General features: G+C 38.5%; 1 protein-coding gene across 21 annotated transcripts in view; it reads right to left on the bottom strand.

Moving 5' to 3' along the window:
• Window positions 1-17,636, bottom strand: part of PARD3 (par-3 family cell polarity regulator) — a 451,552-nt gene that overhangs the window by 257,394 nt on the left and 176,522 nt on the right. For 16 of the 21 annotated variants that reach the window (XM_039570296.1, XM_039570300.1, XM_039570307.1 and 13 more), the window contains 2 exons: window positions 15,100-15,278; window positions 5-136 (listed from right to left, as the gene is read on the bottom strand). In XM_039570296.1, the coding sequence (XP_039426230.1) occupies window positions 5-136; window positions 15,100-15,278 (311 nt within the window). The remainder of the gene's footprint in view (window positions 1-4; window positions 137-15,099; window positions 15,279-17,636) is intronic. The other 5 variants (XM_039570264.1, XM_039570289.1, XM_039570274.1 and 2 more) reach the window with 1 other exon arrangement.

The following is a 17,636-nucleotide window of genomic DNA, read 5'->3' as shown; positions in this document are numbered from 1 at the left end:
TTACCTGTTCTTGCCTCTCCAGCCACTTGTCCACCATGGGATGACTGGCACTTAACGATGAACGAGCATTGTCTCTCTGAAACTGGTTAGACCAGCTACTAGTATCTCGTGGTAGGCTTCTGTAGTTTTCATCTTTCTAGTTTAAAAGAAACAAAAAAGTGTCTTATAAAAAACAACCAGTCCTTGCACATTAACAATGCAGCTGGTTATTAAACGAATACAAAAGGAAGACTGGACCCAAGGGCTGGACTCACGGACAGCGTGATTGCTCGGCCACTCAAGGGCAAGAGCTCCCTTTCCTTAATGCCAGGGACGCCCAACTAAAGCCTTGGTGGAGTTGTAGATCTTGCACCCACTCATGCTTCCCTTCCTCTTTTGCAAACCTCAAACCTCCAGTGCACAGATTCCAAGTACATACTCAGCAAGGATTTCAGAGCATCATGCTCCTCAGATTTGTTCTCACTGAGAGCAAATGTACCAAATGAGCCCATTCAGTGACAGCTACAGCCACCATATAATTTTCCCAAGTCTCTGAATGTAATCAATTTTACAATGAAAGCAGTCTCACTGCTCCAGGTACTGTCCTTTAGACCAGAATAGCATGCTGTAGAGTTCAAAACTTGAATTTATTATTCCACATAATAATGCTTTGGCTGGTTTGCCTGAAGGTATACAAATACAGTCACATTGCAGAACAGCAGCAGATGGAGATTGTGCTGACAGAGATACATTGATCCTACTGAGACTGATAATTTTTCTCTTTCTTTTTAATTGATGAATTTGTCTGCACATCTTTCCTACAAGCTGTACAAATTCTTCAACTTCTAAAGGTTATTAGTCCTTACCCAGTCTGATCACTAAAAGCCAACAAAAGCACAGAGGCAGATTTTTAATGATGGGAGTTACCTTTAGCCTAAAGTCAGTGTTACTGATAGATTACATAGCTTAGTTCCTTCCAACTGAAATAATACATGGAGCTGAAATTCTGCTTAGCTTTTCAAAAGAGGATTATAAATATACCACGATATATGTAAGTATCCTTCCTTCAGAAGCAGAGTATTTTTTCCAGTCAATGTGTGTCTATCTTCATGCCAAATCAGATAATCTAGAGAGAGTATCTATTTTTAAAACAGGATTGTAGTCCTACATATTTTGCAATACTACCACTTTTAGGAATCTCAAAAACCTCTAAAATAATAAACCAACACCAGTGCACACTTGCAGTTATTATTTTCTTTAAGTTATTGTTTTCTTTATTTATAGCACACAGATTTTTGACCCTTTTTTAAATCAATATTTCATTCCATCATAAGTATTTCCTTTCCCTTTTTGCCATACTTATATTTCTTTGGCCTGGAACGATATTAGTCCAATATTCTAGATGAAGCATCAACTCCCTTACAATTGTCCTTCACAACTTTGTTTCTTGTAAATATATGACAGGCTTTGCTAAGAAATGCAGGTCTTAGTCTAAATGTGAGATACAGCAGTTTTCAAAAGCTTCCTGTGCAAGACCAATCTTTTCCCAGACATATCAAACCTCTTCTTTCTTAACTGATGACAACTTCTTTCCTTGAAAGACTTTGTAGTATAAAATAAGTTTTCCATTTCAAGACATTAAAGCTTAAATTCAACCAGCACAAGGTAACTTTGTAAAAATATGTTTGCACAAGTAACCAGCCTGACAAATAACCATCTTAAATTACTTTACCCTACCACAAAGGAGTTAAAACTTTGTGTCTTTCAGCAACTAAAAACAATCCAGTTTTCCAGTTCTGGTTAAACACACAGCAAACTAGAAACTTGCTCAGTGTCTTGCTTAGAAAGGGGAAGTAGAAGCCAGCTTTGTACAACTGTCCCTCAGCAAAGCCATAAAAACCAGGGAATGGTGTGTACAAATTGATTTTTTACTGTTGCTTCTCTTATTCAATTCTTCTCTTCAGGTGACAGGGGTGGCACAGTTCATGTAAGCCAAAACAACAATTTCTCTTGTTCAAAGTGGTGGGCAGGTGTAACAACAAAATCATAATCTGACAAAGAAATAACGAAAAATCATTTTATGCACAAAATCACCCATACAGTTGGTGCATGTGTTATTGTCACCTAACAATAACCCACTGTTTGACAGACCATCACCTAGTCTGAATGAACCGCAATTTCTTCCTATGTAACAAGATGTTTTCTGTATTTCTGTACTTTATAGATAATTCCATTTTTTATTGATTCACATTTACAATGTTCAACAGAAACTTTTTAGAAAGACTTTTTTATTTATAAAACACAAAGACCACTCTCCACACAGCATCCATTATGCCTGCACGGGAGTGTGTGGCAAGAGCAAGAGAGAAGCAAAGATGTTCATCTAGGGATGTGTTGTTCTTCAGTCATTCAATCACCAGGTCTCAGAATCACATTGGACAGTCACATTGTACAAAGTTTATATTGGAAATTTGTGCTGTAAAAAGTCTCAAGTGTCACAGCACACAATGTAAGTGGAATTATCTAAGCCAAGAGAGTTAAATTAGGCCTCTGTTTGGTGTATCTATACTAATGTCAAGAATTTTGCAGAGTCTACGCCTAATATTATCTGTGCTGACAGGAAGAGTACATTCATCCCACCTACCAACGTATTTCTGCTTGTAGCCCATTTCTGTAGATGATTGCCTTTCTCCTGCTAAGACTTAAATCAGCTCATTTTATACAGAAGGCATCCAAGTCACTCAGCAATTTTTTCTGACAGCAGAAATAAATGCTGGAATGGTAGAGAGATGTGGTTTCTGTAACTTTTTTTGTTTCTCAGCACTCTCACCTTTCTCCAGAGGCTCAAAATAGTGCTATCATCAGGTTGGAATAAAATACCAGTGCTGCAATCACACACACAGTCACGTTGGTGTTAGCCAAACAGTGAAACATCAGAAGATCAACCAGCCGCAGACAAGTCCTCCACCCCTTTCTTTGTCATTGCTTTTTGGCAGACAGCTCTCCCTGTAGCCCACGAGTGACAGCACTGGGACAAGCACCAAGCTGGAGGAGGAGCAGAGGGATCAGCACTCTCAGCACTGCCACACACCATGCATCTCACAGACACCTACGCCACACAGCCTTAAGGTGCTCCTGGCCACCTGTAACCCCATCCACGCAGGGGTTTCCATTACTGCTACTGCCAGAGCTAATTCAAAGATAGCTGTGCTGAAAAACTGTAGAGGTGCAGGTGGAAAACATCGCTGCAGCTTAGACATTGGGAATTACTGAGCCAGCTGGGATGCTGTCTGTTATTTAATATATATATATTGTTTTGGGGCTTTTTGTGTAAAATATTCAGTTGCTAATCCAGAAAGCTGTACTTGCCTTCAGCATGATCTAGATTTAGCACACATGCTCCCAACATCCAGCTGAAAAAGGTGTGTGTGACTTTTAGTTACAGTACCATAAAGGAGAAGATTTCATGGTACAGAAGCCATCAGGGTCACACAGGGAATTCTCATTACTTCTGGAAATGCAGCTGTAAGCCCTCCTGGGATCAGGGCTGACATGCACCATCAGCTGCAACTAAATGCCCTAATTTTTTAAAAAGAAGTTTCTTTCCCAAACATCTTTGGGGACCATGGGCCATGTCAGCTTTATCACGTTTGAAATGGAAATTGATCAATATAATACTAAAACTGCCAAGTCATAATACCACCACTACACTTAACTGCAGCATTTTGGAGTCATTTTAATGAGGACACATAATCTAACACTTTACAATTCAGTTCAGCATGGTGTCCCTGAGGGCTTTGCTGGAGGATTGGGTGAAAGGGGACAGGAAAAATGAAGCAATTTTGCTGTACTTTTAATTTCAGATGATTTGCAATATATAACAAGAGCCTCATCAAAGACTCTGCAGCTTGTAGACTAAATGATGCATTAGAATGACCTGTGTACTTCAATTACTGGCTGTCAGTGCACTTGTGATTTTAACCTGCAGCTGTACCCCTGCACCACAACCCAACCAGAACATTCTCCACACAGTATGGTGACAGTTCCACATCTGCTAACTCATTTGCCACTTTCCAAATAGTGAAGAAATTGGGTTTTCCCTTTTTTTCACCTTCTGAATGGCTAAAGTGTGGCAAATTTTGGTTGCTTATTTAAAAAAAAAACCTACACTAGACAGCATTACAACAGGGGTAAAATAGATTGAAGACCTCTGAAAGATGATTCAAAAATGCAAACCAAGTTTTCACTTTAATTGTTTCCAGCAAATAGCGCATGTCTCCTTTAGGATAGTCACTAAGAGAGATCATTTTGGGCACTGATCATTTTTTGCTATCCAGTCTTTTTCCTTGTATCCTATGTACTTTGGAAAAGACTGCTTGTTTGTAGGGTTTAGTTCCTTGTTATGGCCGCATACTGGGGATAGGATTTGTGATAAGAGATGAGACTTTGTTTAGTCTTTTGAGGTTATAATTTCACTTGAAAGACTTCAGGCAAATTCATGTCTACAAGGGCAAATATTATTGTTGAATCACTGTAAAGGCAATAAAGGCTGTTCTTCTCTCTTTTAATGCTCCACTATGACCATGTCAGACCCCGAACCATTTGGTGTCACTCTCAGACAGGATGCTAAAAGCTGTAATTACCAAAACATTCACATAGTTTATGTAAGTAACTCTGTGTGATGAAAACATCTGTTTATAAATGCAATAATATACACATAGACCCATTTTCCATGCTGTCTGATGATCTAGCAAACAGCTTCCTGCAGTTTTTTATTTGGTTGAGGTTTTGTGGTTGCTCTTTAACTGGATTTTAGACAAATAAATATGGGATAAGACTAAGTGGATCCCCATTTGTAAAAAAAAACCCAAAAAAAACCAAAAAACAAAACAAAAAAAAAAAACCAAACAAACAAACAAAAAAAAAAAAACCCAAACCAAAAAAACAAAGAAGACTGCATAAATAATGTCTATTTTATGTGAAAAATATATTACATATGGAAAATTAATTCAACCAAAAGATGCACTGCATGAACAGAAATTCCATTAAAAAACCCAAACCCTACTTACATAGATGTCAGACTTGGAACTATTCTCTCTATTAACATAGTATCTTTTAACAACAATTTCTCCCAAGCATCAGTAGTTTACCTCCAAACTAATTGTACCAGTCACTTCCTACAGCTATCCATGTATCTTAAGAAACTGACACTACTGCTTGGGTGAGCTGCCTTTTGCTCCCAGTAGATCCAGCTTTCCAAGGTTGCTCTTTTTCTTATGTGTACTGAAGAACATGACCTCAGAAGCTGCAATAACCCAGATACAGCCCAGCCATTTAGTGTATAGAAGAAGGAAAGAGTTACAGTCACTCAGTATCAGGAATCTTTGCTCTCAGGCCATTCTCCAAGGAGTATAGTAAAAGACGACTCCCACATTAAAGAATTACCACAGCTTCATGCCTCCTATCAGCTCTGACCCAGAACATGGGTCATTTCCAACTGGTAAAAAATGATTTGCAGAAGATACAAATATAATAGTCTAATAAAGAACTTGCATGCCCTATTTATGGTGAAAAGAGATGAGAAGAATGACCACTCTACATTTATTTGGATATTTTCAGAAAGACTTGTCTCAGAAATGACCCTCTGTATAGCTCCATGAAAGGAATTAATGTATTATGCTTCTAGAAAAGCTCATTAGATGTCAACAAGGAAAAAAGCAATTGAAAAGCCAGTGTTCTGCTCAAGTTCTATCACCCTACACTCAGAAATTTCCAGAGTTGTTCTATTCCAATTTATATATTCCATGTTATCCTTTGACTGACAAGCAAGGCCTGACCTTAAAAAAAGCCGTAACTACAGGCCATGATGAATAGACAGTTTTCTGCGCAAGTGGTGTTATATGTAAACATTTAGTGTCAAAGAACATGGGCTAAATTAAGAGTTAACTAAAAAACACGATACTGCCTATCCAAAACATTCTGTTCATCTCTCTTGTTTACAACACAAAAATGAAAAATGTCATGATCTCTGCACATACACACACAAAGCCAGAAGTTTCCAAACAGTGTGCACTGTTATTTCTCAGACAGAAGGACAGGAAAGAAACTGCTTCTTCCATTCACTCTTTACTTATTAATCTCCTAATAAACCCCCACAAGGGATAATGCAAAACAACTTAAATAACATACAGCAGTTTATATTCAGTAATTGTAATTCAAAAACTGGATTTTATTTCTGTAAGCTGAACTAAAAAGACATGGCTTTCCACGGTTCCATTTTAGAGAAAAATAAATGAACCAGTTCAAGTGTCATGAAGCTACAGTTCTGATTCCTCTACATATTATACTTTTTATTATTTTATAAACCACTTTTCCTTCTACTATTTTTCATTCAAGTGAATATTCTCCTTTGCTGTGCCACTATAAAGGTATCTAAAGAGATTTTTATGTATATCCACCTATATATGAATATATCTGGGTATCTGTTAAAATGCAACAATATAATTATGCACAGTCCTGCCATATTCACCAGGTATTTGCTTTTGTACCCAAATTTATACAATGTTTTATGCCAATTTGGATTTAGAGAAAACATAATTTGTATTTTAAGTATTGACACGATTCACCTGATTCCTTGAGAGATCCAAGAAATCAAAGAAGGAAAAAAAAGCTGCTAATGAATTTATTTCAAAGTAGGCTCTGAAAATAGGATTTAACAAATAGAATGCCAATATTACATATATTTGAGAAGCTAAGAGAAACAGGAAACAAGGGGGTACAGGAGACTTCTCACAGAGCTTATATTTAGATCTTGAAATGAAGAATATCTTATAAACCACCAGCAGCAGCCTTTTAAATGTCGAGTAGATGCTTTTAGTTGGCCATACCACTAAAATGCTGCAACTGGCTGTTTGTATGTTTAGAAACTTGCATCTGATGTTCTGAAATGAAGAAAGGAGGCTGGGATATGAGGTAACCAGTCTGTCTTCTCCGACTAATGGAACTGGTTTTCCCCTCCTTCTTCATTACATTGGCCAGCATGGAGAAGAGCAGTGTTTAAGACCAGAAGCACAAAGGCAATGCCCCAAACCCACGGTACCTTCACACACACTGAGCCAGTCACTCTTCCCCACTGTCACCCACACCACTGCCCGCCTCTATATCAAATGATATGGACCAGAACTCCACAGGGCTCTCAGCAAAGCATGCATCACCTCATCCAACTTCCCAATCCATTTCAGACCTCAGCCAGAATTCCTCCTGTGGAAGTCAGTGGGGAAAGGCCCAGAGAGGAACCAGCCAGGGGCTTGTACCAGTGTTTCTCTTTTATCTGAGTTTACAGCAGCACACACACCCTCGGATCCTTGCAGTCTCATTGGTCTTCCTCACACTGAACAGCTTCCCATCTTTGTTCATCTTATGGTTTTAGCTTTTGTCCACATTACATTTACTTCACATGCTCAGCAGGCAAGCTCTTAAGTTGGACATCTGTATACAAGAGCTGAAGAGCTCGTTTATAAAGAGACAATAAAACTGGAAGGTAGCACACAATGTCTCCTGTCACGCTGTGAAACAAAGCCAGGTTAAGGGACCTCTGTTTCAGCCTTAAAATCAACTGTAACAGAAGTAAGCCCAGAAGGTGACTAGGAATTCCTGTATTTACTGGAGCTGATTTTCCCCACTAACTAAAGCTTAACATCTCCTCCCCAGCCTTACTACTCCTTTGCACTGATTAGTTTCACACATGAGTGAATTTTATTCTGACACTGCTTGGTTGTCTTGGCTTCATTCACTGCAACATGAGATAAGTGAATTTTTAAATGCAACAAATTTAGCAAAAAATGCTGAAATATTCACTGTTTAAAACGTGCAAGTTCATGTCTGAACACTGTTGGGAAGCACAGCCTGCAATCTGAATTGTACTTTAAACTTATTTTTCTTGCTAGCTACACATTCAGCCAAAATCCAAACACGCTTTGCATCAATACACAACCTTGATAATCAGGAAACAAGACAAACAAATATTTTAATCTGCAAAAGCTCTTGAACCACAAGTGTATATGGTTGCATGGTTGTAGGTTACAACTAAACAGATGAAAGCAGGTCAAAATCCAGATCCAAATATTACCAAGAAATACATATGTGCTTCTAACCTTTGGAAATAAAAAAAATCCATTAAACCTGAACATCTAACCTTTTTTTTTTTTTTTTAAACTTACTTAATCTTTTATCAACCTACTCTTTCAGGCCCAGTCTTTTACCCTCAAACCCAGGGAGAGCTGCAAAAACATAAAAAATTAAAACCAATAGAGATGAACACCTAAACATGGGAATTTACAAAGTACACAGTCACTTAGAAGAATGGCAGAGGAGAAGTCTCCAATTATCCTATACCGTGTACTTGAGAGCTTTCTGTTTTCAGTATAGCTTTCACTGGCTTTCAGAGAGGTGCTCTACACTGCATTTCCTGAAGTGAAAAGACAAACAACCTGCGCACATTCCACCACTCCTTTGTCACGGGTAAGAGACTCGCTCAGCCAGACCCTCCTTGGCACTCCCACCTCGTGATGCAGCACCGTGTCCCCTCACATATGGAGCAGACATTGCTCACCAGACATTGCTCTCCCATAACTCAGAGTGAGACATGGGATTGCACAGCACTGGGACACAAATACACATTCTTCCTACCTTACTGATGAAGAACAAAGGCAGTGTGCTTAACAGACCCGCTCAGCCTGAGAGCAGAAATGGGAAAAACTCACCAGCTCTCAGATCTTGCACTGATAATCTGTCTCTTCAGGGGGACAGAGAGGAGATCTGACAGATGGGCATCCACAAACGGATGACTTGGAGCAAAAAGAGGTAGAACAACCAAGGAGATGGAGAAAATTACACCTTCACTTCGGATTTATTGTTTTTGGCTTTTTCCCTGCTTAATGCATGGTCATGGCTGACTTTTGGCTGCCAGCAGCTGAATCCTGTCCATGTACACAGTCCTCAGCAAACAGAACAGCACAGCATCAAAAGACGCACACTGGCTATTACCTCTGTGCACTAGGCAAGGACTTTTCACTCTGTGTCTCTTATTCCCAGCCTGCTGGTGACGATAAGAAACATTGTATGTTTTTTCACATTTTGAAAGTCAGGAATTTTGAGCTCTTGCATAGAGTTTTTATTGCATTAAAATATCACCAGCCTCTCTGCTGAAGTCAGACAATTCTTCATGGTATTCAAGAAAGCACCTGAGGCAAAGGGCACATAAAGAAATAGGAGTTATTCCATCAAAACATAAGAAAACAATTTTCTTATTCTGAGAATGACCGAACACTGGAAGAGATTGCCCAGAAAGTTGGTGCAGGCTCCATCCCTGGAGATGTATATACTCAAAACCTGACTGGACACAGACCTGAGTAACCTGCTCTAGTTGCCCCTGCTTTGACCAAGCAGGCTGGACTAGACAACCTCCAGAGGTACCTTCCAACTTCAGCTGTTCTGTGATTCTGGGAAAGTCATGAATTTTACATGCTACCCAGGACAAGAACAACACATACTATGTTGATTTTATATTGCACTCTCTTGGGGTACAATTCCTCTAAACTATTTAATCATCATATAACAAGCTGCCATCAACAAGCTACTATCACAAAGGAAGAAAACTGATGCACATAACTTTCATTTTCTTGAATTTCCATTAATCTCTCTCCTATAATATTTTACGTATTAAAACACTTTATTTCATTACCTGTGGATAACCCACACTCATTTTCCTTTCCTCTCAGTCTATGCAAAATCACATCTGAAATGACAAAAAATGTGACCATCTCACTGAAAAGAAAACAGACCCTGCTCAAATATAGCTGGATGAAGATATATTCATAGCTATTGAATCCCTCAGAACTTTTGTCTAAAACACTGCATTTTTATGTCAAAAGCAGGAAGCTGTATTCATCATGTGGGGGTTTAAAACCTATCATGACAGACATACCAGGCTCTTTGCGGATATCTTGAACTTCTCCTGAGCAGATTCAGCTGTATTACAGCACTTCACCAATACTGTTCACCTGGTACACAGTACCTCCCTTCCAAAGGAGTCAAAAACAGAGACTAAGGTTCCCAAGAAGCATCAGCAACACTTTGGTCTCTTGCTCCCAGCCTTTTAGTCCGCAGTCTTCCCTAGTCAATTTAACAGATTTACACTCTGCTATTCGGACTTCCTGTCTATAAAATGACACCAACACACAATTCCAATACAGGGCTCTTCAATCCTCCGAATTACACTTAAATTCTATAGAAATAGCATGTCTTTGGTGAGAGTGACAAAGCAAACTTCACTAAGCTGTGTTTAAAAGGACTCCAAGATAAATGAAACTAATTTTCACTTTAAATTTGATTTTGAAACTGAAATACCATTATTGCTGAAGCTTTTCAAAAAATGCATGCATGCTTTTCTCCTATCTAAACACATTTCATTAGAGAACTATTTCTTCATTCTGTTTACAAAGAGGATTAGAAAGCATTGCATCTTTCACATAAATATAAAACCCTGCAACCCAGCAATTTGAAAATTTGTATTCATCAATTTGTATGTCCCAACCCATGGGAACAGCAAAAATACCTGCAAGAGGAGATGTGGGAAACACAATGCTTTGCAGGTAAGGTAATTGACACTAGATGAGACTTAGATCACTCACATGAAGTTTCAAATTCTTTCTCTGCAGTTTATAGAAGCCAAGACAATTAGGTTTCCAAGTTAGAAGAAAGCATATCCTAGGAAAAATTATTATTATTCCTACAAGGCACAGTGATATTCCTCCTCAAAATACATATATGGACAAACCCGTTTAACAACAAATAAGCAAAAAATCTGGCTGCTGACTAAACAGCAAAGACAAAAAGCAAAGGAAAAAAGCAATTACAAAATGATGTGCCAAGTGCACCGAGTTATGTGCTTGCTGTTGCCGATCCACCCCACAGAGCACATTGTGTGCCATTTGCTTTGCTGCAGGTGGGTGAACCCAAGAGCCAGAGGCACAGAAGCCCATGCACAAACATTTTTCTCTCTCTTGAGTTCTCCTTTTTAACCTACATTTTCAATTCTTTCTGCTGTACCAATGCTGTTATCTCTAACAGGGCAATACATGAATCAAAATCAGAAAAGTCACAGTGGGAAGTTTGTCGTAAGCCAGTTATCCACAGTGTATCCCTGCATTAAGCAAGGCAGGTTAACTAGATAAGCCTTCAGTCTTTCAGAAAAGCAGGATCAAAGCAGGTAACTAATTTGTAATGATAAGCCATCCCTCACCACAAATGGAGATGTAAATTTAAAAAAACACACTTAAAATATATGGGATAATTAATTCACAGTCATTATAAGATGCAACATAAGTGGTTGTTGCATTTACACTCTTCCAGTACTGTAACACAAACATCTAAGGGGAAAGAAACATGATTTTCATTAATGCAGCTCACATCTATTAAGGACAGTTAGTTAAGCCAATAGGCCTTGGTACTGAATTATTAAGAATGTGATTCAAATCAACAGTTATTCAGAAAACAACAATATCAAAAAAGATTTTACTGCAGTGGAAAAAAGCACATGATATGCTTCAGCTGTGTACAATCTGTTCACCTGTACAGTTCAATACCATTCAAACAAAATTACAGCTTGCAAATCAGGTATTACTCCAGGCCTCTGAGAAGAGATTTCTACTAGGAGATTTCTTCTTTTTTCATTAGAATGGCTCAAGGAAGCAAGAGACAGGATTAAGTCAAGCTATGAGTCACTAGGTAATACAGGTATGTGTCTTGCACACAAAAAAAAGTATCTGAAAATAATTTTATATTCAATTAAAAAAAATAAATCCCAAGAAGAAAATTTACCTACTAGAGGTGATCATGAGCCAAATTTTGTGAATACTTTCACAGATGGGAAGACCTATTCATTTGGTTGAAAACACGCATGGGAAGGATAAAGTCAGAAACTACCTAGCTAAGTACAGTTAATAACACTAAAATAACTTGTAAATAATCAATAATTCTGCAAATAAATGAGTACATTGGGACTAAAACCACTTGGTTTCCAGTCGCTCTTACAGGTAAAAAACACAGAAAGTAATTTATGTGAGATTGCAATTCTAGGGATACAGAGTGCATTATGATATCCTGATAATAAATAAGATGTTTCTTTACAATGAGATGATTTGAAAAATGGATGAGAATGCATGCCCAGTTTAGGGCAAGGATTTCATATCACAACATCCTACTTATTGTAGCAGAAATGCATCTCAAGTTCAACATACATCCAAGTCTTTGCAGGACCAGCTCAGGTCCCTCCAAAGTAAACTCTGTCTCTGATCATTCTCTTCTTTCCTGAGGGACACAGAAGATCCTGATGTCTCACTTCATTTTTCCCGGTAACTACAGGCAGCACTACAGTTTCATCAGTAGGATCCTTCAAACAGCCCTTAACAAACCCCTCAACAGAGTATTTTTGCTCTTCCCCAGCACCCTTTTCCCTTTCTGTTTGCCCAGAACTACTGGCATATGTCCTGGCTCCTCACAGCCTTCTTTGCATGGCAGTACTCTCACCCCTTCATTCCATCTCAACTTGGGCATCTGCCCATTTTCCTGCCATTCCAAATTCTTCATACCCAAAATGAAACAAACACCAATAAGAAGTCCTCTCTCACTTGTCCCCGAGAAATAAATCCCTTCTGCCAGATACATGCAACTTCCCCTGTGCTAATTCCTCCAAAACTTGGACAGGGTTTCTACCTGTCAATTATTTCTCTTCAGAGGTGACGGGCTGAAAGTAATGTCACTTCTTAGAGTCAGTAGGTGGATGAAGCTTTTGGCAACTCTCCCAGAAACCCTTTTCATGTTTCTGCAAGATACTGCTGGGGCAAAGTTGCTAATCTACAACTGTGCTGCAAATCTCAGCCCAAGAACATATGTTCTTGTGCTGTCAAGAGAGAGAACTGCAGTGAAAACATTACATAGTGCCAACCACTCACAAAAGATATATGGGTGCTCAAGTCCAATGCACTGAGAAGAAAATTATTGTTCTCATTGCTTTTCTCAAAATGTCTGTGTCATCTATAATCAATGAAACAGTCTGAAACAAAGCACAGCCATCTCTTTGTTATCTGAGTAGCTGAAGAAAACAACCTAACATAAGAAAAGTACTGAGGATTTGTTATAGCTTGAATAACACAAATACACTTGTAAAAATTCATTGTTAGTACTTTGGTAAGAGATTGGAGACAGGGACTTCAAAAATGCACCATTTAGAATAATAATACAAATGAAATTGTAGCTAATACTGGGAAAGGAAATTCTTAATACCCATTCCTAAGAGAAATAGATTGGCTACAAAATCTTGACTCACACGAAGAAATCAAGACACTGAAAACAGAAAAAAATCAGTCTAGCATAAATGAACTCAGGATTAGTTCATAAGACACATTGCATAAGCAATTACTTAATTCCAGATGTTTACTGTATCTTATCTATTTAAAATAGTGAACTGCTCTATTCAAATGATCAATATATAGAGTGTGCAAAAAAGATAAAAAATTATCAGATCTATTGTACTAACTAATGTAACTTTAGTTCTTTCCAATCTTCTTGATTTAATGTTCTCTGGTGGCTTGCTTCCCATCACTACATGAGATCATATGCATTCCTTTCCAGTTTGGTCACCGTGCTCCAATAGACATGAAATATTTTCACAAAAATCAAGAGTAAGTACATGCTGAACAACTAATGGTGCAAGAAGACTGGTGTGAAAGATAGCTGCTGTTCAGTTCTCTCCAATTTCTGCTAACTTCAGACATTCAAAGAAATCTGATTATGCTATGCATAGCCCCTCATATCTATGCTTGTGTAGTAATGAAGTGTCATCTCATTACAATTTCACAGAAATTAACTGAAAATGTTAATACTTCAAATGGATTAGATTATCATTTTTCCTCTCTGAATCAGATTAGTATAAAGCACATTTTTACAAAACAGCACACACTTCTGTGCCACACCAGTACAAGTGACAGAAAACATACTATTACCTGCCTGAAATCCTGATCAAGCAGAAACCTAACGATACCAGCTTAAACTGACACCTCTGCATGAACAGTCACCTCAACACCTATGAGCACTGAGCTTTTACAGATGCTTTTGAAATGACCAAAGGCCCACTGAAAATAGTTTGGTTCATTAGCAGTGTATAAAGATTTCTTTATTTGGGGTGTGTGAATCCCAACCGCTGAGACTTAGTTTGCATTTATACTACACAGAATTAATAGGAATGAAGGGAAAAAAAAGAAAAGCTATAAGCTGCATATTTTCCAAGAGGACTTTGTGCTGTGTAGTCAGAATGGCAAGCAAAAGTGCAACATTATTTTAAAATTAATCATTTCTATTAGAAAATATACTTTTTTTCCTTTTGAGTTTGTCTGCAAGTTACCTTCACAATTATGGGCAATGTTGGGATCTGTACAAAAGGGCATGGTTCTTCCAATTTTTTCAATATTGCACTGAGAAGAGAGCTTCTTGCTGACTTCTCTAGCAAATAATGCAATTCATGGAGTGATACTGGAATCATATTGAAAAAAGGAAAAAATACTCATTCTACATTTCACTGTTTCATTTTTAAGACTGTTATCAAGGAGAGAAATCATTTGCAATTTGTGTTTTGTATTACTTGACTAGAGCCTCAGAAAGTACATATTAGCCATGCTGTGTTAGCAAGACAAACCAGACCAGCTGTGGGCATGCAGATTATTCATTGACATTACAGGGATCAGTAAAACTTATTATATACATGGCCTATTAGCATTAAGAAAAAGTTGAAAAATAAAAACTTTGCAGAATAATGAGTAATCAGAGGTTCAACTACAGCTAATGGCAAAAATCAAGTTTTTAGAGTCCCTGCTGTGGGCATCACGGAGACTCTGTGAAGGGCAGGACACATGTGACTCAAACACTTCTCTGCTGCTGATGGGGTTTGGTGAACAAGGTCAGAAAACACAAGTTTAAACCAGGAGCAGATGAGAGAAAGAGAAAACAATTCAAATTTCATGCACATTTGTCATTTATTTAATAAAGAGGGAGAAAGAAATATACCTTTCTTTCATGAGCACTGGGCACACCAGGGGTGTTCTGCTTGAGGAAGCCTGCAGTTGTGGACCACCTGGTAGGGTTTTTCCGTGAAGGCTCTTCTGAAGAAAAATTTGTGTCACTCACAGAGGTTGAGAGGCCAATCAGTGCAGGGTCACTACTACGTCGGACATGGAGAGGCATATCTGAAGAATAAAACAGACAGTAAATAAACATTGACTAGATTTAAAATGTTTTTGACAAAGGAAAAATATTTTTTTAAGCTCTGGAAGGGTGGCTGCGACTGAATGTGGTTTCACAGAGTAAGGAGTTATTGACCTTAGCATAGTTCCTCAAGGACAAGGTCTGTTCCCTCCAAACCACAGCCTTGCTTCTTGGCCGCACAAGGAGAAAATGAAGGGAAAACCAAACTCTTTGAACCTAGCACAGCTCAGTGGCTTTCCAAGTACAAACACAGCACCCTTCCTATCTGTTGGATGTCATGCAAAATAAAAAGATGCAACATAAACTTGAACAACCAGGTGACATACAGGTATTTTAAAGAGCAAGTAGCCAAAGCCCAGTGACACAGTAAGGGGTGGAACTAGGACGATGTGTCCCCCACCCCACTGCCCGGGCTGCAGCCTGGGCACTGCTAGCACAACTGCTGCCAAGAAGCTGCAGGCCAGCCAAGGCAGCCTCCTCGCCTTCTGAAATATACTCTGCATTTCTTTCTCACAACTTATGGAAGAGACTGTGTTCTACTCTGCATTCTTCTTTTGCCTCTTCCTGACAGCTCAAACAAGACCTGTGCTGATTTACCCTGATTCCCTTAGCCTTCCAGCTGGCATGACTGACAGGAGAAAAGTATTTCATTAGTAAAAAATGATGCAGCAGGCAGGTAGACTGATTGGAAAGGTTTTCTTAATATATGTAGAGGTCACACCCATTCTGGAAACTTTGATGGCACATTAAAGTTAGTTTCTTTTGAAATACAACTTAATTTTTTCCAATTTCATTTATTATCCTGCAACAAATACCCACACATCTATCCTCTCCTTGCCCAAACAGAAGTTTCACTGCCTGAATTTGTGACCTCTCAGTACTCTCCCACTCAGCATCAGAACAGAAAGGGCTGTGATTTATCAGTTTTATTTCTCTTTACTGCTGCACTGGGAACTCTGAATGCAAAGTGCAAAGGAAAAAGGTGAAAGCAATGGCACATAAGCAGTTGAGTCAGTGTGAAAGGCACACTGGGCCACAGCTGAGAATAAAAACCAGGACTAGGTTTTAATGCTTTAATGAAACAGTTCCCAAGGAAACTGAGGGTGCACGTCTGGCAATACTAACAGGAATACACAGTGACAGGAGTTGTTTGTTAAATGACTTGTCTCAATCTTGACAATTGCTTCATGTTAATGTTACATTTAATAATATTAAAGAATCTTATTTTGCAGGGCATTATGAACACACTGAGAAATACAGTAAGTCATGCCACACAATGAAAATATGGGAGTTTTTTTAATCCACTAGGGCTCCTGCTGCTGAGATATAAATAAGTGTTACATGACCAAACACCAAAACAGTCAATCTATTTCATGTTCATTTTGGTAAACAAAAATAACAAAGAATTAATATTTTCTTCCCCACAACTGTTATACTATTTCTCTTTCCTTTCAATTTCTTTTTTTAAAATTTTCATAACAAAAGGTAATTTCCAACAAGTAAAATGCTTTCTTTTATAAATATGTATAAACATATTTATACACATACACATAACTGTATAATGGAACTAGAATTAATTAAAGGAGTATTTCATGAAAGATCACTAATTATGCAGGAAAGTCTTAATGGTCAGAGTTAAGTCTCCTAAACATTTGATTTCTCAGTATATACTCATAGACTGTAATAGAGGGTTTTTCTTTGACTGTCTTGTTTTCAACTGCTTCAGGTTTCATGAAGCAGCTGAAGGCAAAGCATCTCCTTTCCCCCTTGACAGCAAACACACGAACAGTGCCCTATGAAACCACAGGAGATCTCTGAACAAAGGTGGCTCAGCTGCAGCCCCAGCCAGCGCCCCAGCACGCAGGATGAAGTGACCCCTTCCCAGCAGTGCCTGTGCTGCTGGCACAGCCCCGAACACACACTCTCCATTATTAGATCAGCCTGAGCCAAAAAGGGGCTCTGTAGTATGTAGTGCCACTTAAGAAAAATACCAATCTATATTTGCTCCAAGCAGCAGCCCGTGCATATTATCATGTTTGCCTCCGCTACCCACCCCACAACAGAGAATTACAATTTTCAAACATGAGTTCATTTGCTCCTTATGCTTGTATGTCTATATATAAGCAAGGTGATAGCAAAATGTTCTTGTATTTTTACACTTCTTCAAATTGCTTGACAAAACAAAAGTTCAGATGGGTGAACTTCTGTAAGAAGAGAAGCCAAATTGCCAACAAAGAAAGAAAGGATGAAACTGGAAATCTAGCCAGCGTTTCTGGAGGGGAGCAAGACATTATCTCTGCCTTGGCTTTTGCTTTGTAGTGAAAACCTGACAGTTTGCA

The sequence above is a fragment of the Corvus cornix genome, chromosome 2 (genome assembly GCF_000738735.6).
Source record: "Corvus cornix cornix isolate S_Up_H32 chromosome 2, ASM73873v5, whole genome shotgun sequence".
Lineage (NCBI taxonomy): Eukaryota > Metazoa > Chordata > Aves > Passeriformes > Corvidae > Corvus > Corvus cornix.
The sequence above is the reverse complement of the archived record's forward strand: the minus strand, read 5'-3'. Positions and strand labels throughout refer to the sequence as shown.